The following is a 17,826-nucleotide window of genomic DNA, read 5'->3' as shown; positions in this document are numbered from 1 at the left end:
ATCCGAACCCACGAACCCAATTCTGGAGGTCGTGGGTTCGGATCCCACCTGGCGGGCATTTTTTCTTCGCTTTCTTTCTTTCTTTCCAAATTCTTGATCTGTTTCAATGGCCTACCACAACCTCCCCTTTGCTTTCCGAGGTCTTCTTGACTGCCAATCCTTATTTCTGTGTTATTTCTACGAGTCCCTCATTTCCTATTCTGATTCGCTATATATATATATATATATATATATATATATATATATATATATATATATATATATATATATATATATATATATATATATATATATATATATATATATATATATATATGTGTGTGATAGAAAATAAGGGTTGGCAGTAGTCAAGAAAACCTCGGAAAGCAAGCAAAGGGGAGGTTGTGGTGGGTCATAGAAAGCGATGAAGAATTTTTTAGTCGAAAAGAAAGTGGTGAAAAAATGCCCGCCGGGTGGGATCCGAACCCACGACCTCCAGAATACCGGTCTGTTGCTATAACCACTACGCTACCGGTGGGGCTGTTTCCCCAGCACTTTCTCGGGTATTTATGTTAAGGTATTTTTGTTTCCTGCACTTGGGGGTGGTAGCCAGCGCCACTCGGACTACTCGGGGTGAAGGGGACCTTCTTTTTAACCCCCGGGCCGTGACTCGAGTGTCTACGACATGTCGAGAGTGGTCGACCAGCGTTGAACTCTCTTAAGCTCCCTTTGGCACCAAGACTGCCAGAACAGAGGCCCTCGCTAAGCATGTAGCGAATCAGAAAATGAGAAAATGGGGGCCTCCGTGAAGAAAGATAGAAAATAAGGGTTGGCAGTCAAGAAAAACTCGGAATGCAAAGGGGAGGTTGTGGTGGGTCAGAGAAAGAGATGAAGAATTTTTTGAGTCGAAAAGAAAGTGGTGAAAAAATGCCCGCCGGGTGGGATCCGTCCATATATATATATATATATATATATATATATATATATATATATATATATATATATATATATATATATATATATATATATATATATATATATATATATATATATATATATATATATATATATATATATATATGTATGTAGATATGGCCGGTATTCAATGGCGTGGAATGCATGCAGGCAACAATGCGAGTGCACCGCCATATCTGTGGCCAAGCATCTGTTGCTAGGTGACGTTGTGCGCACGGCCCCCAGATCAGGCACCCCTCTTCTTCTTCATGCAACCATGTGAGTGCGCCGTCACTCGTTACGTCGGGCTCCGCGGGATGGCGGTACTTGACCATGTCCGTGGCACATCGGCCATGTCTGTGGCCATTTCCAGTGTTGCCAAGCGAAGTAATTGACCGCTAAACTTTTCAACGAATACCCTCTATACGCCAGCAGTTGCTACAATGGACCCGGTAAAAAATACTCTAAAGAAGAAGAGGAACGGATAACAAACTAACCTTACTGACGTTTCGGCTTGGGCAAGCATTCGTCAGAATACAACCAAAGTGCACGAGCACACGTGTACAAGGGGTCACGGGCCAATCACAGCGAAGAGGGTTAAACATGCTGCGTGATACGTCAGAACAACAGCTGAGCATCTTTAAGAATAATGTACGATGGAATTCACAGTGACTTGTTATTCATACCTGCAGCAAGCTTGAGGACCAAAAAATAGAAACAAAAGAACGAGATAAAAAGGAAAGGATGCCGTACAACAAAGCCAGCATAAAATACTGGGCGGAGTAGAAACACATAGCAACAACCACATACGCACCATGTGTAACTGTATTTTCCCCTTTGCTTTCCGAGGCTTTGTTGACTGCAAACTCCTATTTCTGTCTTAATTCAATGACAGAATATTATATATGTATGTATATATGTATGTATATATGTATATGTATATTATGTATGTATATATATATATATATATATATATATATATAGTATAAGTAAAGAGTCGGATACACAGCAAGAACAATAACAAACAACGTTTACTTACGTAGCGGCAACGGGACTTGCCTTCATCAGAGTAAAGTTACATGATTTTGCTGTAGCAAAATTTTGCGCGCTTTGTGAGTTTATCTTTCTCTAGATTTATATATATATATATATATATATATATATAAACTCCGAAAATGGTACCGAACACACGGATAGATAACTTCGAACTAGGTACAAACCACGATAGTTGCCAACGTTTGAGCACAAATACTTGCCTTCGTCAGGGCAACTCTCTGACGAAGGCAAGTCTCTTTGTTGAAATGGTGGCAACAATCGTGGTTTCAACCTTGGTCGAAGTTCTTATATATATATATAGGGTTTGGAAATGAGGGGCTCGTTAGGAAATACAGAAAGAAATGCCGGCAGTTATAGACTGCCGGCATTTCTTTCTATATATATATATATATATATATATATATATATATATATATATATATATATATATATATATATATATATATATATATATATATATATATATATATATATATATATATATATATATATATATAAGGTTAGTAGAGCCAGAGACGCACCAGAAGGACATTAAAAATAAAAATAAAAGTTTAAAAAGTTTACTGACGTTTCAGGGAGAGGACTCCCTTTCTTCAGAGTACAAAATAAGTTCGTTTCAGAGTTATATATATACAGAAAATGTAGCAAGGGCGAGGGCAAGGTAAGAGGAGGGAGAGTTTGTACAAATGGATCATGGTTGGTGGGTAGCAAAAGAATGAAGAGAGAGCGGGAAAATAAATTATAAAAAGGATAATAACAACACACAGTAATGCGGTACGAGCGTGGGAAAAAAGAGAGACAACCAAACAATTAAAAAATAAAAAATAAATAATAAGGTAATTTTCCTCCCCCGTGGCAACGGGGGTGAAAGAGGGGTCAAAACAAGATATGCCCATGCACGTGTTTGACATGGGCAAAAAGATTAGTCACGCGGAACGAAGACGTTCCAAAGACGATATGCAAATGCACACAAAGGGCGAACATCTGCCCATACACACCCGTTCTAAGAATCAGGGTAAGGTCATTGAAACATGAGACACGTGGCTTCTGTTGGGGGGGGGGGGGGCAAGGGTCACTCCAAAAAGCAGCTGGACAGGCAGTTTCGACTCGAAATGAGTGTACATTGGTATGAAAAAAAGACAAGGTCGAACAAGTCATGAAAAGAAGGAAAACAGGCAGGTGCACGTTTATGACGCGGCAGCAGGTGGTATTCATCTGGCCGTCGCAAGGTGCCAGTTCAGGGAATGCCGAGGCGGTCAGCAACGAATATTAGAAAACAACAATACAAAAAAGAAAGAGGACACGAAAGCACTCACACACGCTCGCGTTCACAAATTAATTACAAGGTGAGAATATCAAAGCTAAAAATGGTACTGCAGCCTTCTACCCAGAACACAATGTCCAGACTTGTTCATCAAATTTGGTTCAGTGAAGCCAATGTGCTCAAAAACGTTGTGCTAGCACGAAACTATACCCAACTACGGGAGCTCACCAACTAATGGGAGAATATTGTTGAGGTAAAGAAATGAACAGGCATAACACTAGCCTGATAAATGCAGCCGAAATTTTAATCGGAGGAAAGACACGTTAATTTCCCATAACTTTCATTTATGCCAAACGACGCTGATTTAAACTTATAGATAAGGTAGGACTCACGAACCTCGCGATCGTGATGCGTTTTAAAACTAGATTCAAGAATTGTGGCCTTCAGTTGTTCAAAAGAATGACCAGGAGTGTTAACATGCTTTGATAGAGGCAAAGAAGGGCAGGTTTTTGCATGAGAGCGGTGATTGTTAAACCTCAAACGAAAGGGTGTTTCAGTCTGGCCGATGTATTGTTTGCCGCAGAGGGTGCATTCCAGCAGGTATACGACGTTGGCGGAATCACAGTTAAAGTTCCCTTTTACATTAACATAATAGTTTGAAGCTGTGCTGGCGGCGCGCTGTGTGGTGGTCATTTGTGGGCATACCTTACACCGTGGTTTGTTACAGGGCATGTAACCAGTAGTCTGTGGTCGGCTGATGTTGGATTTAGTGAGAACGTCGCCCAAATTATTGCTGCGTCTATAAACAACACGTGGCGGCTCGGGGAATATTTTTGTAGGCGTTCACTTTGAGCAATGATATTGTAATGTTTCCTTAGTATGGGTGCAACTTTCGGAGAAGAGGCAGAATGGGTCAAAACGAGGTTTGTTTGTTGAGTGGGTTTTGGAGCTTTTTTTCCAAGAATGTCGGTGCGGTTCAACTGGTTAGCTCGTGTAATCGCGTCATCGATCACCTGCTCTGGGTATTTTTTATTCAAGAGCGCGGTTTTAAGTTCTCTGCAGTTAGAATGGAAATCCGCCTGGCTTGTGCAGATTCGCCTAAAACGGTGAGATTGGCTATAAGGTATTGCAGTCTTGCAGTGCCTGACATGGCTGCTGTGGAAGTGGAAATACTGGCGCGTGTCCGTAGGTTTCCTGTAGACATTAGTCTGAAGTACGCCCTGAGAAACTGTGAGAGTAACATCCAGGAAATTTATGCTGTGCGCAGAGTAGGAGTTAGAGAGGGAGATAGTAGGATGCGCAAGGTTAAAAGCCTCAATAAACGCAAGAAGTTCAGTTTCACCGTGCTGCCAAATCATGAATATATCATCTATATACCTTTTGTAGTACAATGGCTTCAAATTTTGGGTTTCGAGGAAGTTTGACTCCAGACATCCCATAAAGATGTTCGCGTAGTTGGGCCCGATTTTGGTTCCCATTGACGTTCCGCTGATTTGCACGTAACTGACACCATCAAACTCAAAATTGTTAAGTTCAAGTATAAGGTGAAGGAAAGTTTCAAGGGTGAGAGAATCGATAGGTTTGTCACCCGCCGACCCCTCATACGCACATGATACAGCGGTGATCCCATCGACATGCGGAATGTTAGTCTATAGCGACACGACATCTAGGGTAACAAGTAAACAGTTGTTAGGAATTTCCATCTTCATGATATCCGAGAGAAAATAATTTGTATCCTTAATGAAGGATGGAAAGCTGGGGGGAATGTCGCGAATGAGAGAGTCGACATACCGCGAGAGGTTCTCGGGGACAGTGCCAATGCCAGAGACAATGGGGCGATCTGGGTTGTTATTTTTATGAATCTTAGGAAGAAGGTAGAATCTACCGGCTACTGGGCTTAAGGGTATAAGAGAACGAGCAGTTGTTTCAGTTATTTCCTGATTTTGAACAAGCTCAGTGAGTTTTTTTCTTTGACAATTAGCCTGTAATCATTAGTGAGATCGCTAGGGAGTACTCTGTAGAACGCAGATTGTGATAGTTGTCTATGAGCCTCGTTGACATAGTCAGCTTTGTCGAGGATCACGATGGCGTCTCCTTTATCAGCCGGTTTGATTACTATTTCGGGGCAACCTGCGAGTTCCCCCAGGGCTTTCTTTTCCTTGTTTGTGATGTTACAGCGGAAAGGGATTTGCTTTTCGTATGCTGCTCGTACATCGCGATGAACGGCTCTAATGTACTTGTCGAGGCATGCATCGCGCTGCGTGGGAGGGGTCCAGTGCTTATGGCTAGGCAATGCAGTTCGGGCTTCGTCGGTTGGAGGACGGTCATGGAAGTACTCCCGCAGTCTCATATTTCTGGCGAAGTTGTCTAAGTCCTTAAAAAGCTGAAATTCGTTGAAACCGCCAGTTGCCGGGCAAAAATTCAGACCTTTTGACAAGGCGCTCATCTGATCTGGTGACAGGGTAATACTAGAGAGGTTCATCACATTTCCGGTAAGATTTTTGTTAGTTTTAGTAGCCTGGGGAGAGGTTACAGAAGGGGAATAAAAATTTGGGTTTGCGTTGGCAGACTCACTAGTACTGGCACTAATGAGAGCTTGTGAATGGTTAGTATTGGCGCGTTTAAGGGGTGGTTTTCATGTGCATTCCCAGATAATGGACAGCCATTAGTAATGGGGCTAACTTTATTCTTGCGGGTGTAGTCATTGCTAGGGATATTATCTCGGGAAAATTTACGGACTTTTGTTTCGGATATGGCGGATGCCTTTTTGGATTCGTAGCTGCGTAGAAGGCCTGATTCTCTTTCGCTTAGCTCCTTACTAAGAATTTCCTCTTCCTGGCGGAGGGAATGGGACATAGCCTCGTAGTGATCTAGAATTATCTGCGTTAATTGCAAGGATGCGTTGTCTAGTACTTGTTGCCACTTTTTCTTGTTGGAAGGCGACAGTTCGGCAGTTGCAGGTCTCAGCCTAACCCTCAAACCCATGGTAGCTACCTCGGCAGACAAATACTGTGAAAGTGCGGAAACGTGCATTTGGGAACGTATGCGTTTTTCAGTAATCTTTCTTAATTTTAAGAACTGTTTTGATACTGGGTAGGAAGCTGCATTACCGGGTTTTCCGAGTCCTAGTCAGTTTGTCGGCGCAGACGACACTTTCTTTCGGAGGTTGTACGGGGCATGGGCTGGCTTCGGGGCGTCCGAAGGCAGTGCGGATTCGCTGCTGGCGGCGGTTTCCCCCGTGGCTCGGTTGTGGTTGGGGCTCCGGTGGCTGCTGTCGATCTCGAGGGCGGGCGCGGCAGGCTGTGGGCGCGGCGCACTCTCGGGGTTGGGCTGCAGGCGATGCGTCAGTGCTCCGGGGCCGTGGCCTTAGGGGCACGTACGGGTGGCAGGCTGCGGCGTGCGTCAGGGGACTCCGGGGGCAGGTCCCTGGTGCTCAGAGCAAGGTCCGTGGCCACGGTGGCATGCGGGGCTGGCCCGTTTTCCCGTGTGTCATGGGACGTCGGGGGGGTGTTGAGCTGGAGGGGGGCAGACGCAGCGGTGGGAAGTCACTGTCGTATGAGGACACTGCGGGAGCTTGGGTGGTGGTGCATGCGTCCTTGCGCCATCCAGGAGGGTTGCAGCGCTTTTGCGTGAAGCAAAGCTCGCGGATGTGGCTAGCAAGGACAGCCACACCCTCAAAGCTGGGGTGCAGACCATCAGCGGCAAGGACTCGGCGGGCGGGGAGGTGCTGGAAGCCGTGGTCAATGAAGCGGACACAGCGAGAGTGGCGGCAGAATTCGCGCAGAAGAGAGTTAAAGCGTCGTCCTTTTTCGTTGCAGCCAATGGCAAAGCGGGAGATGCGGTAGTCACGGCGGCGGTTAGTGGAGCGCGGATTCCTAGAACGGGTGTGTATGGGCAGATGTTCGCCCTTTGTGTGCATTTGCATATCTTCTTTGGAACGTCTTCGTTCCGCGTGACTAATCTTTTTGCCCATGTCAAACACGTGCATGGGCATATCTTGTTTTGACCCCTCTTTCACCCCCGTTGCCCCGGGGGAGGAAAATTACCTTGTTATTTATTTTTATTTTTTAATTGTTTGGTTCTTCTCTCTCTTTTTTTCCCACGCTCGTACCGCGTGACTGTGTGTTGTTATTATCCTTTTTATAATTTATTTTCCCGCTCTCTCTTCATTCTTTTGCTACCCACCAACCATGATCCATTTGTACAAACTCTCCCTCCTCTTACCTTGCCCTCGCCCTTGCTACATTTTCTGCATATATATAACTCTGAAACGAACTTATTTTGCAGAATTGCTTGGGTTTGGGCGAGTTGGTTTTCCATATCGACTTGAAATTTCAGCTTGAACAAAAAACCGATAGGACTTAGGAAGGAAACAGCACTGTGTCCGTGTTTCCTTCCTAAGTACAGCACTGTGTCCGTGTTTCCTTCCTAAGCAGCACTGTGTCCGTGTTTCGTTCCTAAGTCAGCACTGTGTCCTTGTTTCCTTCCTAAGCAGCACTGTGTCGGTGTTTCCTTCCTAAGTCCTGTTGTTGTTTGTTCAAGCTGAAATTTCAAGTCGAACTTATTTTGTACTCTGAAGAAAGGGAGTCCCCTCCTTGAAACGTCAGTAAACTTTTATTTTTATGTTTAATGTCCTCGTGTGTCTTTGTCTCTACTAACCTTATTTTTTCGCGCTCTGTGTGAGTTTTTGATTCCAGACTATATATATATATATATATATATATATATATATATATATATATATATATATATATATATATATATATGTGTGTGTGTGTGTGTGTGTGTGTGTGTGTGTGTGTGTGTGTGTGTGTGTGTGTGTGTGTGTGTGTAGCGAATCAGAATGGGAAATGAGGGGCTCATTGACATAAGACAAACATATGGGTTAGCAGTCAAGAAAACCTCAGCAAGCAAAGGGGGAGAATGTGGTAGGCCATTGAAACAGAAAAAGAATTTCGAAAGAAGGAAAGCAAGTGGAGAAAAAATGCCCGCCGGATGGGATCCGAACCCACGACCTCAAGAATAAGCGTCTGGTGCGATGACCACTATGCTACAGGCGGGGCTATATTCCCCTCCACTTTCTGGGGTATTTATGTTAAGGTATTTTTATTTACTGCAGTTGGGGTGGTAGCCAGCGCCACTTGGTCATCGTACCAGACGCGTATTATGGAGGTCGTGCGTTTGGATTTGGAGTGTTTGGATCTGGATGTCCTGGGTTTTGAACTTTAATTGATGCCAAACGATGCTCACTTAAACTTATAGATGAGGTAGTACTAACGAACCTCGCGGAACTTGTGCACGCGAGCGTGTGTGACTGCTTTCCTTTCCCCTTTCTTTTTTTGTATAAGTGCTTTCTAATATTCGTTTCTGACCACCTTGGCGTTCCCTGAACTGGTACCATGTGCCGACCAGATGTGTACCGCCCGGTGCCGCGCCATGCGCGTGCCCCTGCCTTCTCGTATCTTCTTTTCATGACTTGCTTGACCCTGTCTTTTTTATCCTTTTCTTTTTCCCTGCTTTTTTCTGCTCTTTGTATACAAATGTACACTCATTTCCTGTCGAAATTGCCTGTCTTACTGCTTTCGGGCGCGACCCTTGCCTCTCACCAACAGAAGCCAAGTATAGTACTCTCATGTTTCGATCACCTGACCCTGATTCTTAGAACGGGTGTGTATGGGCAGATGTTCGACTTTTGCGAGTCGAAAATCCTGTCCGCCCTTATCTCCATTTACGCTATTATAACGATTCGAAGTAGAACATTAGCGAAATCTGCATTATTCTGGAAATGCAGGGCATTATACGGTCTGCCATTTTCTTTAATTGCTTAATATTTTTTCTATCTAATAATGTTTCAAATTTTTTCTGCCAATTATATTATTTATGCTAATACTACTAGTATAGGCGGAACTTCCGAAAATTCTGCATAACTTTTGAAATGCAGGTCGTTATACGGTTTGCCATTTTCCGTATTTTTTATAATTGTGCTAGTTATTACTTTTCTAACATTTCGTTCGACCAATTATCTCCATTTACGCTATTATAACGACTACCGGCGGAAAATTCCCGAAATATGCATTGTTGTGCAAATGAGGGCGTTACACGGGACACCATTTTCCGTAATTATTTTGTATTTCTCTGACTTTTTTGGTTTTTATAAATTTTGTTCGACCAATTATCTCCATTGACGCTATTATAACGATTACAGGTGAAGATTTTGCGAAATCTACAATATTTAGGTTTTACCATTTTCGGTAATTTTTAAATATTTTTCTTAGTTTTTAGTTTTTCAAAATTGCGTTGCGCTGCTGAGCACGAGGTCGCGGGTTCGATTCCCGGCCGCGGCGGCCGCTTTTCTGATGGAGGCGAAAAGCAAAAACGCCCGTATGTACGAGATTTCGGCGCACGTTAAAGATCCCCAGGTGGTCAAAATTAATCCGGAGCCCTCCACTACGGCGCGCCTTATCGCCTGCGTTGCGTCGGCGCGTAAAACCCTACAATCAATCAATCAGTTTTTCAAAATTTCCGCCGACCAATATCTCAATCTACATTATTACACCAATTACATTTGCAACTTTCGCGAAATCTGCATTATTGTGCATATTCAGGGCGTTACACGGTTTGCCATTTTCTGTAATTAATTTATATAGGATTTATTTTTTAGTCCTTTTCAATTTTGTTCGACCAATTATCTCCGTTTACGTTATTACAACGTTTACATTCGGAACTTTCCCGAAATCTGCATTATTGTGGAACTGCAGGCCGTTACACTGTTCGCCAATTTTCGTAATAATTTTATATATTTTTAATTTTTTTAGTTTTTCAAATCCTCGTTCGATGAATTGTCTCGATTTGCGCTATTACAATTATTACAGGTGCAACTTAGGGGAAATCTGCATCATTGGGGAAACGCTATGCGTTCTAGGTTTTACCATTTCTCGTAATTTTCTGATCAATAGCACATTCCACGGGACTAGCAAAATCAGTTGTCTTGGTGGTGCGTACTGTACGTCCAAAGTAAATTTGGCAGAGGTGAAATTTGAGTGCAGTTAGCCTTTAAAGGACACTGAAGTGATTCGTAAACATTGCAGGATTACTAGCGCAGATTGTAGCCCCTCTGAGTGCGTTTACACGTATTAATTTAGTAGAAAAATCAATTCGAAAATGTTGTCCTGCATAATCGCCCGTCTTCTGTGGCGTTTTTTTGTTTTGTGTTTGTGACGTCAGCAGGAAATCACTTGGCTTGACTGCGCTACTGAACGGCTCGCCGACCTTCCGACAGAGTCGGTCGGCCCTGCGTTTAGTCCGCCGGCCGCCGACGGGTGGTCGTCATTCCTTCGCTCAGTTGAAACTAAGCAACAACATGTTTGTGAATTGAAGAATGTGACTTTCTTTACTTTGTTAGTTTGTACACTGTATCAAGCTCCAAGTCCAGGTCGCTCCACACAAGCGCTGCATACGCGCACATGCGACGCTTTGCTGACAGGTATGCTAGTACAAAAATCGAAGGTCACTTGAAGGCGGTAGAAGAGCCAGCGAAATCAATATAGGTACAAAAAAAATTAAATCGACTGAATATCTTGCCGTACAGCGCAAAACTAGGGAGCAGAAAGCACTTCTTTGCGCTGGGTTAACAAGCACAGCGGGCAGCAGCATGACTATAGACATCTGCGAACGCTTTTCCGTATAAGAAATGTAATTACTAGATGTCAAATATTGTGGAAATTTGGGAGACGCTTACTGCACGAGCGCTATACAGCATGAGTGAAACTTAAGCGGAAACAGACACAGGGACGAGAAAGGGAAGCGACACCAGCACGTACTATCAACTGCAGCACTGCACGAGCCCGGGCCGGCCCAAAAGCACACGGGCCGGGTCGGGCCAGGTATGGAATTGTTCGATCGGACCCGGGCCGGGCTTGGGCCCACGAGCTTCGGGCCCGGGCCGGGCTCGGGCATGAGTCAGGCCCGCATCAGGCCCGGGTCTCATACATGTGGGTAATGGCGCGTGTACGCTAATGTTTAGCGTATGTACGCTAATGTTCGTGTACGCTAATTAGCGTGTACCCTAATGTTCGTATGTTCGCTCGAACACAAAACTACAAGACACGCAACCCAGGCAACAAATTCTAAAAGACCGAGAAGACAGACTGACAGAGGAGGCGGCGCGCCACCACCGCGCCCGTCTCCGTCGGTGAGCCACGGCGCCGCAACGGCGCCGAACGGCGAACGTGTGATATGCATGGAGGAAGAAAACTTTTAGGAGGGAGCATGAACGGCCCAGCTTTGGCAAGCCAACCTCCTCTGATGCCGCATTCTCCTCTCGTCGGGCTCCTCACTCGCAATGCATTATTGAAGATGCACCTCTTTCGGGCCCGCGGTAGCGTTTAGTGGCTCCGGCTGGCTGCCGCTCTCAGCTACTCATCATCACCAGCCTATCTGCGCCCACTGCAGGGCAAAGGCCTCTCCCATTATTCCCCAGTTGCCCCGGTCCTGTGATAACTCTGACCAATTTATCCCCGCAGCTTTTTGATCTCATCTGCCCTTCTAACTTTCTGCCGCCCTTGCCACGATTGCCTTCTCTAGGGATCCACTCTGTTACCCTTAATGACCAGCGGTTATCTTGCCTTCGCATTACATGCCCTGCCCACGTCCATTTCTTTTTCTTAATCTCTACTAATATGTCCTTAACACGTGTTTGTTCCGTGACCCACACCGCTCTCTTCTTGTTCCTTAATGTTACACCTATCATATTCCACTTCATTGCCCGATGAGTCGTTCTCAATTTAAGTTGAACCCTCTCAGTGAGCCTCCAAGTTTCTGTCCCGTAGGTGAGTACCGCTAAGATGCAGCTGTCACACACTTTCTTCTTCAGGGACAATAGTAGGCTGCCATTCATTATCTGAGAATGTCTGCCGTATGCACTCCACCCCATTATTATCCTTTTAATTATCTCTGCCTCATGGTTGGTATCCAGGGTCACAACTTGGCCTAAGTAGATATATTCGCTTAAAACTTCCACTGCCTCATCACCTATCTCAAACTGCTGTGCTGTCCCGAGGTTATTGATCATTACTTTGGTTTTCTACATATTATTTTCAGGCCCATGGTTCTACTCTGTTTGTCCAGTGTGGAAAGCATGCTTTGCAATTCGTACCCCGAGTTACTTAGCAAGGCAACGTCATCAGCAAATCTGAGGTTACTGAGGTATTCTCCATTAACTCTTACTCTCACCTGTTACCAATCCAACTTTCTGAATACTTTATGTAAACATGCTGTGAATAACATTGGAGAGATTATGTCTCCTCGTCTGGCGCCTTTCCATATAGGTATTTTACTGCTCTCCTTATGGAGGGTGATGGTAGCTGTGGACCCATTGTAGATATTCTTTAGTATTCTTGCGTAATGCATCTACCCCCGGTTCCGTAATGCCTGAATGACTGCTAGGGTTTCGACCGAGTCAAATGCTTTCTCATAATCTATGAAGGCTATAGGTTCAGTATTCTCAGCGCACTTCTCTATCCCCTGATTGATCATGTGAATATGGTCCACTGTTGAATAGCCTTTACGGAACCATGCTTGTTCTTTTAGGTTAAGGTTGGAGAAATTCTGTTAGCGATTACTTTCGTAAGTACCTTGTAGACGACTGACAGTAAGCTGATCGGCCTGTAATTTTTCAAGTCCTTCATGTCACCTTTCTCATGGATTAGGATGATGTTCGTGTTCTTCGAAGATTCCGGTACAGGTGCGGTCATTAGGCATTGCGTATACAGGTTTACCAGTTTTTCAAGTACAATTTCTCCGCCATCCTTCAAGAGGTATGCTGTTATCTGATAACCATCAGAGCTTTGCCCCCTTTTATTTCTTTCAAAGCCTTCCTTACTTCTTCGGTCGTTACTGGTGGGATGTCTATCTCCTCTGAACTTCTTTCTCGTTCGACATTATCCTGGACGTCCCGGCTACTGTACAAATAGATCCCTATAGAACTCCTCGGCTACTGTGACTATTTTATCCCTATTTGTGATGACATTGCCTTGCTTGTCTTTAAGTGCATACATGTGCTTTTTCCCCATGCCAAGACGCCTCTTCGCTGCTTCAGGCTACAGGGAAGCAGCTGTGGCGTAGAGGTACAGCATCCGCCTCGCATGCAGAAGGACCGTGGTTCGAATACCGGTGGCGGACAATTCCAACCGGATTTTTAATAAAAAATCCGCGTATTGATGGAATTGCAGGATGGGGCTTGGGGTGCGGCCTAACCCCGGCGACCATTTCCGGTAGCGCACTCCCTCACCAGAGCAGGATTGGCCACCCTGGTGTAGTAACGGCCACAACCTCCCATGAATACGCCAATTATCTCAGCTACTAAGCCTGGCCTAATCCCACCAGGAGCAGTTATAGTGCGTTTTTTTTTCTCTGTTTCGTTGCATTGTGTAATAAACGAAGTTTGCAGGAGAATTTTCTGCTCTTGTTACTCAACGGTCCCAGCTTGTCAGCAATTCATGTAAACTCAACTATAAATGTCCACCGTTTTTCCACTATATGTGGGCGTTCTATGTTCCACTCATTTATTCAAAATGCAATGAGAACATTGCGTGGCTAGCACTGCGTGCATAAGACAGCCACCTATGCCTCCGCTTATAATATTGCCCTGCAATTATGTTTCAAAAGTGTTACGGGCGTAATTAACCAAAGGTAGACACAGTACCACTGAAAATTGCGACACTGTCTCAAGTTCTCAAAGCACTCTCCAAAAAACATCTTGTGTGCTGCTGGTATCTTCACAATAACTGAGGATTGGACAGTGCCTCGTTTATGCTCAAGGCGTAATTGGCTGAAACGGGCCGGGTTGGGCCCGAACCTTTCGGGCCCGGGTCGGGTACGGGCCGTATTTTAAAAGACCGGGCCGGGCTCGAGGGGGCCGGAGGATGGCGTTTTCGGGCCGGGCCGGAAAAAATCGGCCCGTGCAGTGTTCATCTATCAACTGAAAGATTTATTAAAATCGAAAACACATTTATACCACACCAAGACCTCACAATCAAGCACGTGTGACCGTCGCACATGCGTACGGCGGTACATGAGGACAACCGCCCCATTTCCTTCTCCTCTTTTTCTTTCCCTCATCTTCTACCCCCTGTCCTGAAGAAGTTGCACTTCTTTATCTAGAATACTCAACGACGAGTGACTTATACAATCAGAACCCTTAATCCGGATATGGAAGGCTTCAGCAATTTCCCTGGTAGCACGGTCTCTGTGCTTAAAAACAACTTGCGTGTCTGTGAAGCATGGCTTACACCCGCAGTCTGAACAGTGCCGCGCCAGTTGTGTGTTGGGCCTTCCTTTCAAGGAGGAATGATGCTCCCTCACGCATACATTGAGACAGCGGCCGGTCTGGCCGACGTACACCCGGCCCCAGGACATTGGAATGCAGTACGCAACATTGGTCATACACCGAACAAATTGGAGTCTGTGTTTTATCAAACAGCCACGTGGGAGAATATTGTCTCGGGAATCGAGCCTGGTGCTCACCATGCTGTATAATCTGCCTAGCTTGTTCCTGGCCCACAAAACCACCTTAACCCCGAATCTGTCAGGCGTCTTCTTAAGGCGATGCGACAGCGCATGTACATAGGGGATGACCGCCACTTTTTTACTCTGGTCGGTATCTGTTAAGGGATGTGCGAACCTTTTCAACTGCTTCACAAGACGCTGGAAGATCGCTTGGAGCACGGAGAGGGGAAAGCCAGCGTTCTGCAGCTGAACTATTTGTGCATTGAAGCTTTGTTGCGCCACATGATAACAGGACTTGTTGACTGCGGATTTGAGGCACGTGTGGGCTATCCCGTTATTAACTAGCTACGAATGAAAGGAAGCGAAGTTCAAGAGCGGCTTAGTAGAACGGGGCGCGTACATCCAGCATGTATGATGCCGCGAGAATCGGAGCTCGAGGTGAAGAAATTTCAAGGTGCCGTCAACGGGAACCTCGGCCGTGAACTTCAAACCTTTACCTTTCACCTTGAAGGCATCAAGAACAGCACATTAGAAGGACCCAATTTGTACGTTGCAGCCCAGGACCAAAGAATTGTCCACAAAACGGAAAACCTTAGTGGCAACGCCCTGTAAAGCAAGCCGCACATCACAGTCAACCTTGCCCCCAAAAAATGTTGCTCAGGACTGGCGCAACCTTAGACCCAATGCACACTCCCGACTTTTGTACGTATACATTATCTTCAAACCCCACAACAGTACTCTGAATGTAGAAACTCAGCAGGCCCAAAAACGCCGCCTAATTGGTCGAACGAAATTTTGAAAAATAATAAATTCAGATATTTTCAAATGCGAAAAATGTCAAACCGTGTTACAACTTGCGTTTTCACAATAATGCAGATTTCTCATAAGTTCCAAATGTAATCGGTATAATAGCGCGAAGGGAGATAACTCCTCGAACAAAATTTTGAAAAACTAAAAAATAAGAAAAAAATTTAAAAAATACGGAATATGGCAAACCGTATAACGCCCTGCATTTCCACGGTAATGCATATTGCTGAAGTTCTGCGTGTAATAGTTATATTAGCGTAAATGTGATAATTAGTTGAAGGAAATTTTGAAACACTAAAAATAAGAAAGAAGAAAATTACGAAAAATCGCACACCATGTAAAACCCTGTAGTACCACAATAATGCAGATTTCGGTAAACTTCTAAATGAAATCGTTAAAATGGCGTAAATGGGCATAATTGGTCGAAGGAAATTTTAAAATCTAACATAAAAACATACAAAGGACGTATAACCGCAAACCGTACTACACCCTTAATTTTCACATAATTGCAGATTTTACGGAAGCTCCACCTGTGATCGTTATACCAGTGTAAATGGAAATAATTTGTGGAACGAAATGTTGAAACACTAAAAAATAAAAAATATATAAAATAATTTAGTTAAATGGTGAACCATGTAGCTTCCTGAATCTCCACAATAATGCAGATTGCGGGAAAGTTCCAAATTTAATTGCTATAATAGCGTAAATGACAATAATCAGTCGATTGAAATTTGGAAAAAATAAAAATAAGAACAATATAAAAAAATTACGAAGAATGCAATTCCGGATAGCTCTCTGCTTCTGCACAATGATACAGATTCCGCGAAACTTCCACCAGGAATCGCTGTAATAGAGTAAATTGAGATAATTGGTCGGACAGGATTCAGGAAAACCAAAAAAGTAAGCACTCTCTCTCAAAAGAAGTGGCATAAGAATGCTAGGCATCAGTAGACAATGCTCTGAATTTCTAAAGAATTTAAAGAGAGAAAACTTTAATGAATACTGAAGAGGTTAGCCCCACAAATGGCGGGGCTTGCTACTTCAGATGGGGGTGAACATAGTGAGGTGAAAAAAAGAAAAAAAAGAAGAGGGGAAGAAGTGCGCACCAACAATGAATAAGAGGGAGAAGAAAATAAAATCAGTTCGGAACGTAGAAAAAATTTACAGCACTAGGAGAAAAAATCTGAGGATCCTAAGTTTAAAGAACATCGGTTAGTCCCGTGTCAATTTAGATTCAAGCTTTTGTTACTCTGTTACTCGAAGTGGTTAGGAAATTTCAAGTATAAATGCCAAAAATGGTGTCGTTTTCGCCTTACAGGTGTCACTCGGGCATTTCAAGTTGGGGTTACCAGAAGTTACGAAGGCTCTTGCAGTTATGCAAAAATGTGGCAAGTACCACGTGGTGAAGAACAATTGTCAAACGTGGGCTGTGAAATTCCTTAAAGAACTTGACATACATCTACCTCCTGGTGTCGTGACAATTACAGAACAGGTGTGTTTAACCATCATTACTTTGAAAATTACCAGTCAACAGTGCAAAGAATTTGATTTGCACAAGTGGCAGGAGAGCGACAGTTGGTGGACCGGGCACGCAGGACCGCAAGCCGCCGCAGGGGCCCTGGACTGAGGGCTTCTCCCGCTTTCAAGCGCAAATCTGCTGAATAAATGTTTTTACCACCACCACCATAAAACCTCGAACGATTTTTTTTAGATACAATGGAGGTGCCACGGAGCGCTTTTGAGTGTTTAAACAAGTGGAAGCTCTGAAAGTATAGAGTAAAATGTGCACTTGTTGGTTTACCCTGGCTAACCTTCTTGGCTAACTATTACACAACACCTAGATGGACCTGTCTCATTCGAAAATGCGTTAAAATGAGTTTCTTCGGCTGCAGAGCTTTGTTACTGCCCATAACCCTCGCGGTTTTTTCTGGGCTGCTGCTGAAAAATTAAACTAAAAAGCTAACGTAAAGTTCCAACCAATAAAAAATAAACGCTGAGTTACCTAGCTCGGAAACAAAAAAAAAGTCTGTGTGATCTCGTCATTGTCAAAAATTAATTCGCCCGTTTTGGAGCATGCTTTAAATCAGCTGTCTGAATAACTAACCACCTTTTCAATTTCAGATTCCCAGCGTGTTCAAGCGCAAAAAAGAAGATGAGGCATTCGAAAAAGTTGTCTCAGATGTGAAGTGTGTACTAAAAAATAAGGATGGAGGAAACATTGGTCAAAATATGACACCCATAAACGAAAGTTGAAATGGCTA

The 17,826-nt window shown here is 44.1% G+C and overlaps 1 protein-coding gene across 3 annotated transcripts in view; it reads left to right on the top strand.

The window, feature by feature from the left end:
* LOC144167760 (uncharacterized) overlaps window positions 1-17,825 on the top strand; it is a 31,690-nt gene extending 13,865 nt beyond the window's left edge. For 2 of the 3 annotated variants that reach the window (XM_077696941.1, XM_077696940.1), the window contains exons 5-6: window positions 16,884-17,057; window positions 17,687-17,819. In XM_077696941.1, the coding sequence (XP_077553067.1) occupies window positions 16,884-17,057; window positions 17,687-17,818 (306 nt within the window). In that variant the 3' untranslated portion in view covers window position 17,819. Of the gene's footprint in view, window positions 1-16,883; window positions 17,058-17,686 lie in introns of all 3 variants that reach the window. The other variant, XM_077696942.1, reaches the window with a different exon arrangement.
* Window position 17,826: the final 1 nt, after the last annotated feature.

Source organism: Haemaphysalis longicornis, unplaced genomic scaffold, assembly GCF_048455015.1.
Source record: "Haemaphysalis longicornis isolate Haplotype H1 unplaced genomic scaffold, Haemaphysalis longicornis Haplotype H1 scaffold_2, whole genome shotgun sequence".
Classification (NCBI taxonomy): domain Eukaryota; kingdom Metazoa; phylum Arthropoda; class Arachnida; order Ixodida; family Ixodidae; genus Haemaphysalis; species Haemaphysalis longicornis.
Note: the sequence above shows the minus strand (reverse complement) of the source record. Positions and strands in the feature narration are given on the sequence as shown.